Source organism: Typopeltis vanoorti, chromosome 25 (genome assembly GCF_054136105.1).
Source record: "Typopeltis vanoorti isolate ZY-2024b chromosome 25, IOZ_Tvanoo_1.0, whole genome shotgun sequence".
Lineage (NCBI taxonomy): Eukaryota > Metazoa > Arthropoda > Arachnida > Uropygi > Thelyphonidae > Typopeltis > Typopeltis vanoorti.
Genome location: NC_143573.1, coordinates 30,973,461 through 30,993,035, shown reverse-complemented (window position 1 = coordinate 30,993,035; position 19,575 = coordinate 30,973,461). Strand labels below are relative to the sequence as shown.

At 35.3% G+C, this 19,575-nt stretch overlaps 1 protein-coding gene across 2 annotated transcripts in view; it reads left to right on the top strand.

Annotated features, from left to right (window-relative positions):
* Positions 1-19,575, top strand: part of hpo (serine/threonine-protein kinase hippo) — a 180,079-nt gene that overhangs the window by 120,242 nt on the left and 40,262 nt on the right. For both annotated transcript variants that reach the window (XM_090414415.1, XM_090414416.1), the window contains 2 exons: positions 883-1,020; positions 14,041-14,157. In XM_090414415.1, coding sequence (XP_090270541.1) covers positions 883-1,020; positions 14,041-14,157 — 255 coding nt within the window. The remainder of the gene's footprint in view (positions 1-882; positions 1,021-14,040; positions 14,158-19,575) is intronic.

Below are 19,575 nucleotides of genomic sequence, written 5' to 3'. Positions count from 1 at the left end.
AAAAAAAAAAAACACTAACATGAAGATTTGCTTAACAAGTGGATAATTCCGATGGTGACCAGAAATTATTTATATGCATATTACTCGTAAAAGTGTGTACTGATCATTAGTGAATTAAAAAAAGAAATGTTACAAAACAAAGCAAAATATAATATAAAAAAGAAGTAAATGCACATAAAAAGCATAACAAATTGTTCAAGATGATTTGCTTCTCTATCAAGGCAGACACATTCTTGCCACTCCTTAGATGAATCACCTGATCAACATTATTATTTGAAATAATGTTGATCAGGTATATATTTTTTTATTAATAGTTAGTTATATTTCACAAGCAAATCTCTTTACTCTCTCATAAGTTTTTAATCACATTCAGCATAAATGAAAATATGCTTGTGCAGAGGTTTAAGATTACATGTAATTTCCCCCATCTCAGCAACTTATTGGACCATGTATAAATACCACAGCTATAATTTATTAGTAATTCGTTGTTTATTAGTAATTGCCTCTAATGAAAGGTATTTCAAATTACACCTAGTCTTGTTCTCTCTCATGTTTGCTAAATCATTCTGTTGATTAACACATTTACACCTTTTAGTAATTTGAATATACAAAATTTAAGATTCTCCTTAATTGTTTTCTCATACATCTTGGACCCCCCCCCCCCCCAATACAGAGTTTGTTAAAATCTAAGAACCTGTCATGTGCCATTGTCATAGCTGTAGGGTGGTAAACTGCTGTCCATGTAATGCACACAGCACCAATTTGCTATAGGTTCTGAAAGATTACGGGCAAGATATCATTTATCATAGTAAATATTATATTTCAGCTAATTTCATACATTTTACTCCAAGTTAAATATAAGTTTCATTTATCATTATTTAGGCAATATTTATGATTCCTACAAAGCCACCCCCGTCCTTCCGTGATCCTGATAGATGGTCCTCGGAATTTATTGATTTTGTTTCAAGGTGCCTAGTAAAAAATCCAGAAGAGCGATCGACTGCTTCAGAACTTTTGCAGGTAATATGTCTGGATGAAATTTAAAGCATAAATGGTTTTATCCAAGTAAAGTGTTTAATTTATTATTAATTTATCTGATAAAGTCTTTCTGAAAGTCATTCTCTTTAGTTACTAAATAGATAAGCTAAATATAATAGGAAAAATAACTTTTATCTCTCTCCCTCCCTGGAAGCATATCTTTTTTTATTGTAGGTATGTTGATGTCTTTTGTATTGTTAATAAATGTTCCATACATTATTTACAGATTACAGTTCACAACCAAACACAAAAAAAGAGAAACAGGTTTTTTTAAATTTAACCTATACAAGAACTGATCACAATATCAGCACTTAAATATACTATAAACCCACAAATATTGACATCTACTTACTTTCTATGCTTTCATCCCTCTTGAATCAAAAATTTCTCATACTAACTAAATATTATTGATGATTACAAATATTTATTAACAACCATTGCCTTAAATTATTGAATCGCTTACCTTAAAATATCTTTCTACATCAGCAATATCCATAACAAGTAATAGAAAATGATATCCATTCTTCTCAAAGTCATGTTTCTTTTCTCCAAAATAGCACCTTACAGACTTTTATTATCTTAAAATTTCCCATGCATTCATAACACTCATAAAGTTATCATGTCTTCAAACATTTCAAGACATATGAAGGTGGAAGACAATCACAAACATCCATGCCTATTCGAACCCACAGCCTCTTGGCTGGAGAGCAGATATGCTAACACTTGTCCGACAGGCTGGCATTTATTAAATTAATTAACTCATATCTTTAACCCTTTATGCATTTCGGATCTTCATGTTCCATATTATGTTTAACTTAATTTTTATACTGAATTTTACCTAATCATAAGTTCGGTACCAAGAAACTCTATCAGAAATTACATTAGATTAATTTAATAAATGCCAGCCTGGTTGGCCAAGTGGTCAGTGTATCTGCTCTCCAGCCAAGAGGCTGCAGGTTTGTGATTGTCTTCCACCATTATACATTCATTCATACAAGTGAATAAGCACTCTCCCAAGATGGAGTGGGTCACCATGAGAGAAATAGACCCAATCCTCCTGCAATGGGAGAGGCCTTTATCCCAGCAGTGGGGAAAAGTTATAGGCTGGGGGGAGGGGAATCAATGGATATCATCTGTCCTTTCGAGATTGTTTAGGTATGCCTTTATAAAATCTCTCACGATAAATTAAGTTAATTTTCCGAGTTCGATTTACAGAGGTTTCCAAACGTATGTAAAATAGAATTTATGTTGTAAGAAAATAAATGTAATAATTTTTCGGTAAAAATGCATAATTTAATGCCCATTGAGCTGTATGTAAAACGAAAAGAGGGGATTAACCCAGATTAGAACGATGACTAAGCAGAAACGAACGTTCGTAAGGTCTTGCGAGCATAAAAATATGCTCCCATGAATGGAGGGAGCCGAAGCGACATCATCATGCTGGCGGGTAATCCTGGAAACTACATCATAGTAACAAAAGATTAGTGATGATATAAAAGAGAACTGAGATGAACCAGCAGCATTCACGGTGTTAGTTCTCCATTTTTAGATTCTAAGTTTTTCCTTTCTCGGAGGACGGAGTTCCATTGTGTGAAGGCGAGGCCGTTTTTCTCTGGGGTTCCTGTTTGAAAGCATGGACATGCTGGGAGCGTGCTACTCCTGTGGTCATAACAGACTTTGGCAGTCCCTTTCAAGTTCCTGATGGATAAGTCAACCTAACTTTCCCAGAAACTTCTATAGCAAGAACCGCCACATTATCCAAGCAACAGTCATTATCCAGGATGAAGACGCCAGGTCAAGCTAACCTAGCTGAAGTTTTGTTCAAATTGATTGGACTGTGTATATGTAAAAGTCACTGTAAGTAAGCACAATTTTGCTAGTGTTTTAGGAGCTTACAATTGCAATTTGTATGTGTAATGAAGGTGCTTACAGAAATTGTTAGTAATTATTTGATTAATAAGTTATGGTCATGAAAGGGAAAATGAATGTTAATGTGTATATGTAGTGAACAGAATTTAGCTTAGTTATGATATAGGGAACAACTACATGTTTAATTTAGATAAGTTAACATTGTGATAGGGTTAAATAAGTGCTGTGTGTAAAAGTGCTTAATTGTATGTTATACCTACGGTGTATATGAAAAGACTGAGAGAGGTAACTTCTCCCATTTTCTTTGTGAATTATAGTTTCATTCAAGTAAGAATAAAATGTTTTGTTTAACTACCTTACCTGATCAATTGCCAATGCACTATCTCTAAAAAAACTAGCGAACATGCTTGCTCTATTGATTAAGAATTGCCATGACTTGCTATAGGAAAATATGTATATTAACTAAGATCTTACCTGTATTCCTTACCTTAATTCTCAAACTACATTAGTTCAATTAGAATGGCTCAGTCATAAAAAAAAAATGAAAAAATAAAAATTTTGATTGATTATTGTGAGAATTGGTAATCTGTATATTGTAGATAGGCTGATAACTTAGTCTGTTTACTAGCAGTGGGAACAGGAAATAAGATTTAGTAGGATTAATAGTGAGATATGATTCATTAGGTAGTGCCATTTTTATCCCAGTCATCTCTGATTGCACTGTTTGTTGAGAAATATATTACACAGACTGCAAATTTCGCTGTACCTTATTCAGTGATACAATAAAACTACTTGTTTTTCTTGCATCTGTAGTATAGTGGCTGTTGAGGAGGGTATGTTATTCACTATATAGGGAGAGCTGCTTCTAGTCTTCAAACAGTAAAAAATTTATCTATTCCTAATTAAAAATGAATCCTTGCTATATTCTATAAAATAAGTTAGCATTTATTATTCTATATTCTATAAGAAGAATGCACCTCGTGAAAGCCAACAAACCAGAAACATAGTAGGAAATCCACATGTTCTAATTTCCTGAGCTGCTGTCAAAAAGGGGAAAAAAAGAAAAAAAAACATCTGATGAAGTTCAAATTTTCCAAAATGTGGTGAATTCAGATGATGATTTCAATTGGGTATGGTATTTACAGAGCAGTTCCTCATCTGATGAAGAAGACATTTCAAAAAGTAAGGTTTCAGAATTTTCAGTTTCAAATTAATGGAATCTGGTGAATAATGTGGCAGTACCAGTTCAGGAGTACAGTAGAGAAGATGAGCTACTCTAATGGAAGGAGTAATGATGCAGAAAATCCATCCACAGGTGTACTCTGCGTTTCTAACTGATGACCTAATGGAATTATGGTGAGAGAAACTAACAGATATGCAGATCAGTGCTGGTCCTACAACTCAGGATTGTGAAACTCTGGGTAGACAGTTTATAGGATCACATATTCTTCACTCCATCCCAGAATATTATGACACAAGCACATGTATAATATCATGGATGTAAATTATTCGTAATCCATTTTACAGTGTTGAAAGTAATTTTATTCATGCCTATTCTTTATCTTCCTTATATTTGCTGTTCTTTACATCTTTTAGTAAATCAAGTATAGTAACTAATAATAAAATATATCATTCTCTTTAATTATTGTTTTTTTAATATATTCTGAAAAGAACATTTTTTTTTCACTTATTCTCCCCCCTCCCATTACAATCAAAGAAACCATCATGAGAAGCAGTGCATCCAGTGACATACAGGAACGAAATTGCCGGTAATTTGCTTGCTTCGTCAGATGGTTTTGGTTCGGAGTGAGCAAGCTGTTATTGCCTCGACATAAATGTGTTAAGTGCCATACCACCTGAGATTAGCTCTGCTAACATATTCCTTAATGCTAACAATGCCAAGATCTTTCTTAATACCCTCATTTGTAATATGATACTGCCATTGATTCCATCTGTTCACTCCCCCTAATCTTTTTCAATCAGAACTCTCATATCTGTGGTCTCCAGTCTCTGATCAGTGTGTTTTATTTCTAACCCTGCTCTCAGATCCATAAGTTAAAACTGGTTTGAACACTATTTTGTATACAGCTAGTTGAGTGTTTTGACTAATTTCTTTCTTATCCCCATACAAATTTATTCAGTTGACTTCCTGCCATACCAGCTTTGCTAATTCTGCTGTCTGTTTCCATATTTAATTTGCCACCTTCAATAGAAATTGTGCCCAAAGAGAGCTGAAATGTTTTACTTGTTTGGTATTTCTATTTTCGTTGTCTTTGTATTTTTATTGCTGATTTTCATACCAGATGTATCACAACAATTATTCAGTTTAGTCAGAGAACGATGCAGACTTGTACTGGATTTATTTAGAAGTATAATTTCTCCAATTTTGATATCAGTTTTTATGCCACTTTCCTGCATAATGTAATCTATACAGATTGTGAATAACAATAGAGATAATGCACATCCTTATCTCACATGTGATTTAAGGGTCAAAGCCAAACAACTTGAAAATCTCCACATCACTTTCAGTAATGCAGAGAACCTACTGGGGCTTCTGACCTAATGTTCAATCCTCACCTTCATGTAACAAGTCGAGTTATGTAGGCAGACTTCAAAATGAGGACATGGACAATGAAACTTATTTGTACCTATGGTCCCACAGGAGGGTCTTCCAAGGAAGAAGTGGAGGAATTTTTTGAGCCATTAGAACAGGCAGTTGACATAAACAAAATGGAAAAAGTGGTCCTTTTTGAAGATCTGAATAGCAGAGTAGGAAATGAATTCCACCAAGCATATAGGAACTTTTTGAGAAAAGGGCAAAGCTAATAATAATAGTAAGTATTTACTGGACTTCTGCAAACACAGTGTTAGTCATTACTAACACTGTATTTCAACACAAGTTCACATGGAGAGAAGGCACAAGAAATCAGAAAAGCCTCATTGACTGTCATTGTTTATAGTGATATCTTCATGCTCGTTCAGGATACAAGAGGGCACAGAAGATGAGAAATTGGATGTGACCATTACTTAGTACTAAGCAGGATAAAAATGGATATCACATTGAAAAGAATGGTATGTAAGAAAGTTGAGAAGCTTTAAAAGTAAATTTAGACTTCACTATACAAACATTATTGAAGAAAAAATGAAACAAACTGAAAACAAGAACCAAACCTTGGAGTCTCACTGGCAAACTCTGAAGAAGACATTGATTGATTCAGCAAGTACTAATGTGGTCAAGTTCAGCCTTGACCACATTAGTACTGATGTGGTCAAGTTGTCTGCAAGGATAGAAAAATAAGAACACCAAGTTGGACATAAGAAGTTAAAGAAGCTGGAAAAGAAGAAAGCATACCAAAAGTTGGTAAGCTTTCTCTTCTTTCATTCAGTAACCAGTAGATACCTACTAACAGGGTGCACCACATGAAGGTGAGGATTGGATGTTAGGTCAAAAGCCTCATTCCTAGCAAATAAGTTGGCAGATGCCCTAAACAGAATAAGAGATCTAAGCAATATGTAAAAGTAGCTAAACAAAAGTGAGAAGACTGGTAAGAATATAGAAAATAAATATCAGTATGATGGAAAATGTTCTGGAGGCTATTGAAGAAGCTTAGAAATGGAGGAAAGAGTACTGTAAAAGGAATCAAAGATGATAAAGGTGACATGAAAACTGAAGATAAGGATATCTTAGATGTCCGGAGTAATTACTTTGAGAGACTGTTAAACAAGCCAAGTAATGACAGAACCATACTAGAAAATTTTCAAGAGGAGTAGATATCAATGCTTCAGGTAGAAAAAGCTGTCAAAAATTGAAATGTGGAAAGCCAGCCGGAGTAGATGATATTTGACAAGAAATGCTTAAGTATGCAAGTATAAAGATTTGCAGTGGCTACACTGCATAATTCAGAGGGCCTAGTCAAAAGGTCGAATTCCTAATGACTGGAATAGAGCTCTATAGTACTCATCTATAAAAAAGGGAATAAAACTGAATATGAGAATTTCAGAGGAATGAATTTCTTTAACTGTTTCAGGTAAGATTTATGCGAGCATACTGGAAAAGAGATTGAGAAACATTGTTGAAGAAGAACAAGTTGGGGTTCAGGCCAAACAGAAGTTGTCAAGATCAGATTTTCTCTTTAAGACAAATTGAAAAATCGTGAAAATATTATCATATTTTCATGATTTTTCCTGTACCTAAGTTTTGTAGATCTGGAAAAGACATGCAACAAGCTGGCCAGAGAATAGCTTTTCAAAACATTCTAGTTATGTTGGGTGAATGGAATAATGTTATACAGAGCAGTACAGTCTATATTTAAGTTGTCAATTAGCAATTACAATTGAAAAAAATACAGGAAGGTGGTTTGATTTAAAGTCAGGGATTAGACAAGAATGCACATTATCTCCACTCTTATTCACCATCTAAATGGATCACATTATGAAAGAAAGTGACATCAAGACTGATATTAGGAAGTGGAGATGTTAAACTCAGCTCTTTGTTTTATGCAGATAATGTTGTGTACACACACACATACACACATTTAGTAAGTCTCCAGGATTCACCAACTAAACAGCTATAACAAATTTGGCATGAAAATCACCAACTTACCAACTAAAAACACCAAAACTATGAAAATAGGCAAGAGCATAGAAGACTCAGTTGCATTCTTAATGGAAATCCTATAGAACAAGTAAAATATTTCAACTATTTAGCATAGTTTTTAGTGAAGATTGCATGTTAAATATAGAAACAGACAACAGAATAAGCAAAGCTGGTATGGTGGGTAGCCAGCTTAATAAATTTATGTTGAATAAGAGGGAAATTAGCCAAAACACTAAACTAGCAATATATAAGACAGTGTTTAAACCAGTTTTAAGTTATGGATCTCAGAGTTGGGTTAGAAATAAAGCACTTAATCAAAGACTAGAGACTGCAGATATGAGGATTCTGAGTAAAATTAAAAACCAATGTCAGAATCAAATTAAAAATGAAGATATTGGAAAGGAACTTGACAGTATTAGCATTAAAGAATGTGTCAGCAGTGCTAATCTAAGGTATTGTCGCCACTTAAATAGAATGGGTGAAGAAGTTTAGCAAATCAGATGTTTGATGCCAAGATGGCAGGAAAGAGACCCAGAGGAAGACCGTGGTCTAGGTGGATTGATTCGGTCAGAAAAGTGTCTTGTACGAAATGTAAGATGTGATAATATTGGAATGCTCACAAGTAATAGATTGATTTGGAGGAAAATTGTTGATAACAGAGTAATAATAATGTAAACTTAATCATGTCGTACTGTCATAGTAACCTGAACAGCCCTTTGAGGGGAAATTGATGATGCATCCTCCTGTACCTCCTTTAATTCTAACTGCTGACTTGCAACTCAAATATAAACTAAGTATTGCTTGATATATGCGAGGGCTGTTCGATAAGTCTGTGCAGAGTCTAAGAGATGGCGCCACCAGTACGTATCGAGGTTATTTTTAGTTGCTAGCAACTGTTGGAGGATTACACACTAAGTTTCAGTCAGATAGATCTATTACTCTGCATTTGGCGTTCGTTTGAATTGATCAAGCACTGTGATTTGTGAAAAATGGAGGAGAAAGAATTTCGTGTAGTGATTAAACATTACTTTTTGAAAGGCAAAACGGCCCAGGAAACCAAAGCTAAGCTTGCTAAACATTATGGTGAGTCTGCGCCATTCGATTAGAATGGTTTATAAGTGGGTTAGTAACTTTCAAAGTGGCCATATGAGCACAAGTGACGCTGAACATTCTGGACGCCTTGTTGAGTCACTACTCCAGAAATTATTGAAAAAATCTGTGATATGATGATGGATGATAGAAGAGTGAAGGTGCGTGAAATTGCTAAGGCTGTGGGCATCTCAAATGACTGCATACATAATATTTTACATGAACATTTACATATGAGGAAACTATCTGCAAGGTGGATGCCACATTTGCTCACACTGGATCAAAAGCGTCAATGTTGCAAGGACATCATACGAGCCTTGATAAGACCCCATCTGGACTTCTGTGCCCAGTTATGGCACCAGGGTTTCTTCGTGATGGGAAGGAAGTGGAGAGGGTCCAGAGACGAGTGACCAAGATGATAGCAGGTCTGTGGAATGAACCTTATGAGAATAGGTTGAGGATTTGTGGGTTGCAGAAATTGGACGATAGGCGAAGGAGGGGTGATATGATTGAGACATTCAAATTACTGAAGGGTTTTTATAAGATTGATCCAGAAGATATTTTTGAAAATATGACTGGTGGTGGGAGGACTAGGGGCCATACATGGAAGCTGGGCAAGAGCGTGGTTGACAAGGGTGTTAGAGCTAGGTTTTTTACTTGGAGAGTGGTGAATGAGTGGAATAAGCTTCCAGAGTCTGTTGTGGGTGCTACGACCGTGAATGAGTTCAAGGCAAGATATGATAGATACTGTGTGAATGTTGAATAGTTGTTCCAGACATGATGTTATGGCCTCCCTCGATGAGTCTGTCGACTCCTTGGAGTTTCCCGGAACAATAATAATAATAATAATAATAATAATAATCTTGAAGCTGTTTCAATGGAATCCAGAGGAATTTTTGCATCGTTTCGTAACAGTGGACGAAACATGGATTCATCACTACCAGCCAGAGACCAAGGAACAGTCAAAACAATGGGTTGCAAGTGGGGAATCTGCACCAAAGAAAGTGAAAACCGTTCCTTCAGCAGGAAAGGTTATATGGCCACTGTCTTCTGGGATGCTCGTGACATAATCTTCATAGACTTCTTGGAAAAATGACCACACTTGGTGAAAAAGAAGATTCTTTTTCACCACGACAATGCACCTGCTCACTCTTCTACAATTGTGACCACAAAATTGTTTGATTTATGCTACGAAGGCCTTTTACATCCCCCCCCCATACTCTCAAGATTTGGCTTCCTCAGACTACTATCTGTTTCAAACATGAAAAAATAGCTGGCAGGAAAGACATTTTCATCAAACGATGAGGTGATTGCTGAAACAACTGCTTATTTTGAAGAATTGCACAAATCATACTACACAGACTGGATCAAAAAACTCTAGCATCGTTGAACTAAGTGTATAGACATCAAAGGAAGGACACTATGTTGAAAAATAAAAAATGTTTGTCCCCAAAAAAATTATTTTCTTCATTTTTGCATGGACTTATCGAACAACCCTTGTAATGTTCCCATTTATACCATATAGCTATTTAAAATAGTACTCCATGTAGTGTTTTGAACAGTTTTTATTATTATTATTACCCCAAGACCTCATGATCTTGGGGTAATAATAATTTTGGTGATGTGTGTGATAAAAGGACCCCCCCCATCTGGGAGGTCCTTTTATCACACACACAGCTCATCATACCGTGTCCTAAACACACTCAAACTCCTTGCAGACACCACACTCTCAGACAAGGCATTCCAATCATTCACAACTCTGCATGAAAAAAAACCTGCCTCTCACTGTCCTACTCGCACCCTCTTTATAGTTTCCAGGGATGACCTCTGGTTCTCCCCCTATCTCCCATTATTTTATGTAGAACTTCTCCAGCATTGATTCTATAACAACCCCTTACCAAGTTGTAGGTCTCTGTCATATCTTCACTCTTCCTCCTGTCCACCAGACTCTGCAAATTACATCTTCTCAATCTTTCTTCATACTCGGCATTCCAGAGGTCAGAAACTACCTTAGTCAGTCGCCTTTGGACCCTTTCCAACATCTCTTCATCCTTCTGAAAACCAGGTGACCAAATCTGGGCACAATAGTCCATATGTGGCCTAATCAAAGCCTTATACAACGGAACAAGAATCCCCCTACTTCTACACGTCAGTGTCCTCTGCATCATTCCCAGAAGCCTTTGTGTTGTCTTCACAATTTTGGCTATGTGTCTCCTAAATTTCAGATCCTTATCTACTATCACCACGGATCTCTTATTTCCTCCACCTCCAACAATATATCCTCACCAAGCATAAATTCTGCATCCCATCTTTGTTTTCCAAATTTTAAAACCTTACATTTTGCAACATTGAACTCACATCCCCATTTTCATGCCCAAACACTCAATTATTCAAGTCTTCTTGTAAGGTCACAACATCTTCACTACTCTTCATGGTTCGTCCTAACTTTACATCATCTGCATACAACTGAATATCTCCATCCAAATCTTCACCAATATCATTAATATACAAGTTAAACAGTAATGGCCCTAAAACAGATCCCTGAGGCACTCCACTAGTGACTCCTTTTCCTGGATATTGCTTCCCTATACACAACTTGTTGATACATATCAGATTGCCAGTCTCCAATCCAATGCACTAGTCTAATATCCAACCCCATTTGCTCTGGTTTGACTGTCAACTTATCATGAGGTACTCTATCTAAAGCCTTTGCGAAATCAAAGTATATTACTGTGTATCCCTCTCCTCTGTCCAAGGAAGCAGTTACTTTATTGTAATAAATAAGTAGATTACTAAAACATGACTTCCCTTTAGCAAATCCATGCTGTTCATCAAAGATAATACCATTGTTGTCAATCCAACTCTGGATCCTAGTTCTCACAAGCTTCTCCAACAACGTAACCACAACACCTGACACACAGATAGGCCTATAGTTTGATGCTTGAGTTTGATCACCCCCTTTATGAAGTGGCACAATCTTGCCCTCCTTCCACTCCTTGGCTTGACTGAGTGCAAGACTCGTATTAAAAAAATATGTCAAGGCAGGTGTCAACCCCTTGGCACATTCCTTCAGAATATGTGGTGATATATTATCAAGTCCCACAGCCTTATTAACTAGTTTACTCAATTCCCCATACACCTCTTGCTCACTTACAGTCTCTTGGCATTTTCCATATCTAAAAAACTTAAATATAGATCCTTATATTCCCATGATTTCTCCACTGTTTATCTTAAAGTGAAGTTGTGATGATGTGACCAAAATCTCACATTGTTTTATTTCTGTTTTTATAGGTGGGTATTATGAGAGCTGTGCTGCAATGTTTTCTACCACTGCTTTTGCTATTTGTTTCATTTAGCAATCTTCCAAAGTAATTACTCCAGCATCTAGAATGTTTATTTTCAGTTTCTTCAAATCATCATCTCTGATACCTTTTACATTATTCTTTCTTCCATTTCTAAGCTTTTTCAATATTTTCCAGAATATTTGCCACCTTCCTGATATTTATTTTCAATGTTCTTACTGTAGTCTTCAGTGACTTTTGTTTAGCTGCTTTTACACATTACTTCACTTTTTTACATTCATCTCAGAGTACAAGGTGACTTACTTGCCAAGAATTTTTGATAAGCTTTCTTTTCTTTTACTGCCTCTTCAGCTTCCTGGGTATACCACGGAGTTAACATTTTTTCTGTCTTTGCAGACAATCTCACTACATGCCTCTGTTTATGGTTCTTCTTGTTTTCAAATTTTTTTTTTTTTTTTCCTTGAACACATGTGTATTTGAGTCTACAGTTCACCTCTGCAAACTGCTGAACTTGGATTATTTTTGAAACTTTCTCACATTTTCTTTTGAATATGATATTGAATTTTATCCTGCTTAAAACTATATACTGATCTCTTCTTATTTCCAATTCTCTGCAGTTAAGATTTTGTTATCAACAATAATGTAGATAGTCATTTCTTATTGCTTGTGTTTTCTCTCCATGTGATTTTGTGCACATCCTTTTGGAACATGGTGTTAATAATGGCAGGTTCACTTCCTAAACAGAAATCCAAGTACTTACCATTATTATTGATTTGCTCTTTTCTCCAGATTTTCTCAAAATATTTCTGTATGTCTGGTAATCACTTCCTGCTCTGCTGTTTAGATCTTCTACAAAGACCAACTGCTCTTTTTTTGTGTTTGTGTCAACACAAAAAATGACCCATTGAATTCCTTGGCTAATGACCCATTAAATTCCTTCTCTTCCTTAGTAGAACCTTCTGTGTTGTCCATAGGCACAAATATGTCTCGCTGTCCAGTTTCACATTCTAACGTTTGCCCACATCACTTTTCTTGATATTGCTTTCAAGAGGTTTCTCATATTTAGTTTTGAATACTTTAGCTTACTCTTCTTTTTCCTTGTCATTGTTTGCATGAATATAACATTTTGTATGTGCTGTTATTAGAAGAATCTCAACTGTTTTTGTTTAGATAACACCCATTATATCAATCTAGAACGTATCCATTCCTTCGACTAGTTCCCTATCTTTTCCATTGGTGGTGCTTATATTAATGGTGCCATTCACTTTCCTGATGTTGAGTTGGAGTTTGTTTCATTAGCTGACTTTTCACTATTTGCCCTGGTTACCTGACCAAAACCACAGGGAGGCCCCTTGTTTAGATGGGCAATTCCCCTGTGGTGTGAAATTCTATCACATACCATCATTTTATATTGGTTTAAGCCAAGATCAGCTAAATCCCAGATTAGCTGTCCATTCTCCTTTATTCAGTGGTAGATACCTGCTAACAGAGTTCACCACAAGAAATGAGGGTTGGACATTAGAACAGAAGCTGTGGTCAGTTATCTACATTTCTTAAGACTATATGGAGGTCTCCTTCCAGTTATCCAGCTTTCACCTTTAAGCAATCCCAAGCCTCAATGAGGCAAATAGCAATGCATGTACTGTAATATTTTACTCGTACTCTTCTTACCCATAGATCCAGACCTTTTTTAACATTTGTCTTGAATTCCTTGATCCTATAGTGTCAGTGTATCATTTATCTATCCTTCAACATTGAAGTGTTCCATTATATAGCAGAAGATAATGTATCATGTATTGATTATAAAATATGTGTTATACTGTATCATGATATGTTATATTGTGACAATGTTATATTATTTTAAGATAAATCAAATTTAATTTCTTAATGATAAATTTTGTTTTGAATTTCATAGTATTTCACATTAGTATAAAACTTTTTAGCATGTTTTTAAATCTTTATCAGCATTTTCCTTCTAAAATAGTCTTACACGTACATCAGACAGTTTAATTAGTTTTATTTCTGTTTGTTTAATTAGTTTTATTTTTAATTCCCATGTCTCTAAAGTAGTGAAAGGGGGAAAAAAGGAACTTTGATTAAAGGTGTGCATATTATTTATAGTTGCATACATATGTCTTTTCACAGCATGAATTTATAAAAAATGCCAAACCCGTGACAATCCTTCAGCAGATGATTTCTGAAGCTAGAGAAATTCAAGAAAATGAAGCCTTCCGTAGAGAACGAATCAGTACATTAGAATCGGTAATTATTTTTCTTTAAGAAAGGATAACTGTTGAATTTTCATTTAGAAATCTACTGATACTCAAAGGCATATTTTAACAGATTTTTTTGAAATATTCAGTTTTGCATATCTTTGAATTCTTAAAAAAATTATCAAACTCATAATGTCTGGCCAGCCTGGTTGGCTGAATAAGTGAGTGTGTCCACTCTCTAATGAACAGGCTGCAAGTTTTAATCTTGGATGTTTGTGATTGTCTTTAGCTGAGAGATGAATTTCCCTACCCAGTGTCAAGATGACAACCACTTAGTTTGCTCCAATTCAGAAGTGGCTTGAAAAAGTTCCATGTGTAGTCTCTTATACAAAAAAAAAGAAAGAAATAATATATATATATATATATATATATATATATATATATATATATATATAAATTAATAAAATACAAGGGGAGGGGGGAAGATCCTTAGCATGTTCATGGTACTAACGTACTATAGGTTTATAACCTTTCATGGTTCAGGGTCACACAAAAATTCTTCATCACCAACAGTTTCTGTTTAATTAGCAATAATTAGGAAAACTATGGGATTCACTTGAGTGGATGACTAGAGTAGAATTTCACATATCCTATAAGAAATGCATAGAATTGACTGAGACTTGTGATCCAGTCGGCATGTTCTACTAGTGTATGCTTGCAGTGGACAAAGTTTGCGCCTGAAGTATCTTCAGGACTGGGGCAACTCATGCACAGAACTTTGTTTGCTTACACTTGGATAAAGGATTAAACTAAATATATAATTTATAATCTAACCAAGTGGGAAAAAACTTCCAATCTCTGGTCTCTAGTTTTTCATTGACTGTTTTACTTCTAACCCAACTTTCAGATCCATAAGTTAAAATTAGTTTCATGTTCTGTTTACTGATGCTTGGTTATTTTGGCTAATTTATTTTGTTGTCTATTTCTGTATTTCATATACATTAAAATTTTTTAATCTGCTGGCAGCTCATTTCACAAACTCACGACATGCCAACAGAAGAACTTTGCATGCTTCCTTATCATGTTCTGGGGATGATCCTGAGTTCTCTTTCATCTGCTGTGAGGTATAAAATCTCATATGTGTTCACTGTCAGATCTCCCTTATCAACTTATATGCTTCTAGTATATTTCATCCCTTTTTTTTGTCTGTTACTCAATCTTTGAAGACTGTATTTTCTCATTCTGATACCATATACAATCCCAAAACTATTATCTCAATTTCCACTCTATCCAAAACTGTGGTGGAATCCAGAGTGCCAAGCAGAGCATGGAGCATATTTTGTAGATGCCCCACCACATCAAATCTAATAGCCTTTAAATGTGCTAAAGGCCAAAGCACTCTTTGTGAGATGACAGAGTCAAAAACAATCTTGGACAATAAAAAAATTGTCAGATGTTTCTGATCCTAAGGCTCTTGCAGACACTTTGGGAGATAATTTTACTAGAATCTTGACAACAAGCCAATTGCAAGGTTAAGTTCCAAACTCACGACATGCCAACAGAAGAACCTTGCATGCTTCCTTATCATGTTCTGGGGATGATCCTGAGTTCTCTTTCATCTGCTGTGAGGTATAAAATCTCATATGTGTTCACTGTCAGATCTCCCTTATCAACTTATATGCTTCTATTATATTTCATCCCTTTTTTTTGTCTGTTACTCAATCTTTGAAGACTGTATTTTCTCATTCTGATACCATATACAATCCCAAAACTATTATCTCAATTTCCACTCTATCCAAAACTGTGGTGGAATCCAGAGTGCCAAGCAGAGCATGGAGCATATTTTGTAGATGCCCCACCACATCAAATCTAATAGCCTTTAAATGTGCTAAAGGCCAAAGCACTCTTTGTGAGATGACAGAGTCAAAAACAATCTTGGACAATAAAAAATTGTCAGATGTTTCTGATCCTAAGGCTCTTGCAGACACTTTGGGAGATAATTTTACTAGAATCTTGACAACAAACCAATTGCAAGGTTAAGTTACAGGATGTTCAGTTCTTGTGTAGACCTGAAAACTGTCTTATTCCCAAATTTATCATCTTCACTTTCCTGATATGTACCACTAAGGGCTGTTCAGGTTACTATGACAGCACTACATGATTAAGTTTACATTATTATTACTCTGTTATCAACAATTTTCCTCCAAATCAATCTATTACTTGTGAGCACTCCAATATTATCATATCTTACATTTGGTACTTCTAAGGCACTTTTCTGACCGAATCAATCCACCTAGACCATGATCTTCCTCTGGGTCTCTTTCCTGCCATCTTGGCATCAAATACCTGTTTTGCTAAACTTGCTTCATCTATTCTATTTAAGTGGCGACACCACCTTAGATTAGCTCTGCTGACATTCTTTAATGCTAATACTGTCAAGTTCCTTTCTAATATCTTCATTTTAATATGATTCTACCATTGGTTCACTCTCCTAATTTTACTCAGAACCCTTATTCTGCAGTCTCTAGTCTTTAAGTGCTTTATTTCTAACCTAACTCTTAGATATATAACTTAAAACTGTTTTAAACACTGTCTTGTATACTGCTAGTTTGGTGTTTTGGCTAATTTCTCTCTTATTCCATATAAATTCATTCAGCTGACTACCCACCGTACAAGCTTTGCTTATTCTGTTATCGGCTTCTAGATTTAACCTGCCATCTTGACTGAAAACCATACCTAAATACCTTAAATCTTTTACTTATTCTATAGAATCTCTATTCAGAATGCAGCTGAAGTTTTTTCTATGCTCCTGCCTATTTTCACAGTTTTGATTTTTTATTTGATTTTTTTTATTGCTGATTTTCATGCCCAATTTGTTACAGATGTTATTCAATTTAATTAGTGAATCCTGGAGATGTGCACTAGATGTGTTTAGGAGTACAACATCATCTGCATAAAGCAAAGAGCTAAGTTTGACATCTCCAATTCTAATATCAGACTCAATGCCACTTTCTTATTGACACCTTAAATATAGACTATGTTTTGCTCTGTATAATGCTCCATTTATCCCATTTAATTATAGCGTTTTGAAAAGCTTTTCTGTGGTCACCTTTTTTTATGCCTTTTCCAGATCTATAAAACTTAGGTACTGGGGCAACTCGTGGCAAAGGTGGACTGAGTTCTCATCAGTATCCCATAATGCAAAGCACATCTCCTTGCAGACATGTATAATGCTATGCATTATGGGAAGGGTCACAGACCGGTTACTATATTATTTTCTATATTCTTACTAGATCCTTGTCATATTCCCATGATTTGTTAACTATTTGTCTTAAAGTGAAAATCTGATCTTGACAACCTCTATTTGGCCTGAACCCAGCTTGTTCTTCTCCAAGTTTCTCTTCCACAACAATCTTTCTCAACCTGGGTACTATGAGAGCTCTACTCCAATCATTGGGAATTCAACCTTTTGACTAGGCCCTCTGAATTATGCAGTGTAGCCACTGCAAAACTTTATACCTGCATACTTAAGCATTTCCTGTCAAATATCATTTACTCTGGCTGGCTTTCCACGTTTCAATTTTTGACAGCTTTTTCTACTTGAAGCATTGATATGTATTTCTCTTTGCATTTCTCTTGAAAATTTTCTAGTATGGTCTGTCACTGCTTGGCTTGTTTAACAGTCTCTCAAAGTAATTACTCCAGACATCTATGATATCCTTATCTTCAGTTTTCATGTCACCTTTATCATCATTGATTCCTTTTATGGTACTCTTTCCTCCATTTCTAAGCTTCTTCAATAACCTCCAGAGCATTTTCCACCGTACTGATATTTATTTTCTATATTCTTACCAGTCTTCTCATGACTTCTGTTTAGCTACTTTTACACATAGCTTAGCTCTCTTATTTACAGCTTAGTTATCTTAGCTCTCTTATTCTGTTTAGGGCATCTGCCAACTTATTTGCTAGGAATGAGACATTTGACCTAATATCCAATCCTCACCTTCATGTGTACACCCTGTTAGTAGGTATCTACTGGTTACTGAATGAGCGAAGAGTAAACTTACCAACTTTTGGTATGCTTTCTTCTTTACCAGCTTCTTTAACTTCTTGTGTCCAACTTGGTGTTCTTATTTTTCTATCCTTGCAGACAACTTGACCACATTACCTCCCTTGCTGAATCAATCAATGTCCTCTTCAGAGTTTGCCAGTGACACTCCAAGGTTTGGCTCTTGTTTTCAGTTTGTTTCATTTTTTCTTCAATAATGTTTGTATAGTCAAGTGTAAATTTACTTGTAATAAAAGCTACTTTCTTTTTAAAACTTTCTTACATACCGTTCTTTTCAATGTGATATCCATTTTTATCCTGCTTAGTACTAATTAATGGTTACATCCAATTTATCATCTTTTGTGCACTCTTGTATCCTGAATGAGCATGAAGATATCATTATCAACAATGACAGTCAACGAGGATTTTCTTATTTCTTTTGCCTTCTCTCCATGTGAGCTTGTGCACATTTTTATGTTAAAACGTGGTGTTAGTAATGACACTAGTCCGTGTCCTGAGCAGAAGTCGGGTAAATACCATTATTATTAGCTTTGCCCTTTTATCCAAATTTTCCCAAAACATTCCTATATGACTGGTGAGATTTATTTCCTACTCTGTTGTTCAGATCTCCAAGGAACAGTTTTTCCATTTTCTTTATGTCAACTGCCTGTTCGAATGGCTCAAAAAATTCCTCCATTTAATCCTGCTGGTAATTGTCCTTAGATGGGAAATGGAATTTCATTGCCTGTTGCGAGACCACAACCCTGCTTGACACCTGAAATAGCTTGAAAAAGTTCCATGTTTGGTTTCCAGAACAGGGTTTTCAGATATGTAAAAAAAAAAAAAAATAATAATAATAATAATTTAAAAAAATATGTAAATATAGTTAAAAATACTTAGCTCACACACAATGCTGAGATACTATAGTTTTTAGTCCTTTTGTTGGTAAGCACCACAACTAATGAAACTTGTGTCATATACTTAGAGAACCACTGAGTGGTAGTCTTATATCAGATGATGAAATTCATCTACTACCTAAAGACATTAACAAACATCCATGCCTTTGTGAGATTCAAACATATATATGATCTAAAAACTGATGTTAGCCACCATACTGGAGCTCTAGTCTTCATTTGGATTATTTGATAATGTAAAAATTAACAAAAGGTGAGTACTTTCCACTGTGCAAAAGCTAATGCAGTTGATTATTTGACTAGTAAGGAACACTTAACTGATTAGAAAATGTGCTTTCGCATTTACTAATCTTGCTCAATTTCTCTATAGTTTATTTTTTCCCTCCCCTTTTGCATTTATGGCAGTCTGTGAATGCTGTGAATATCCAACTTGTAAGTTGCTTATCATACAAGACGATAACATTCAGCAGTGTTTTAGGTATAAATAGCACCTGTTCTGTCAAGT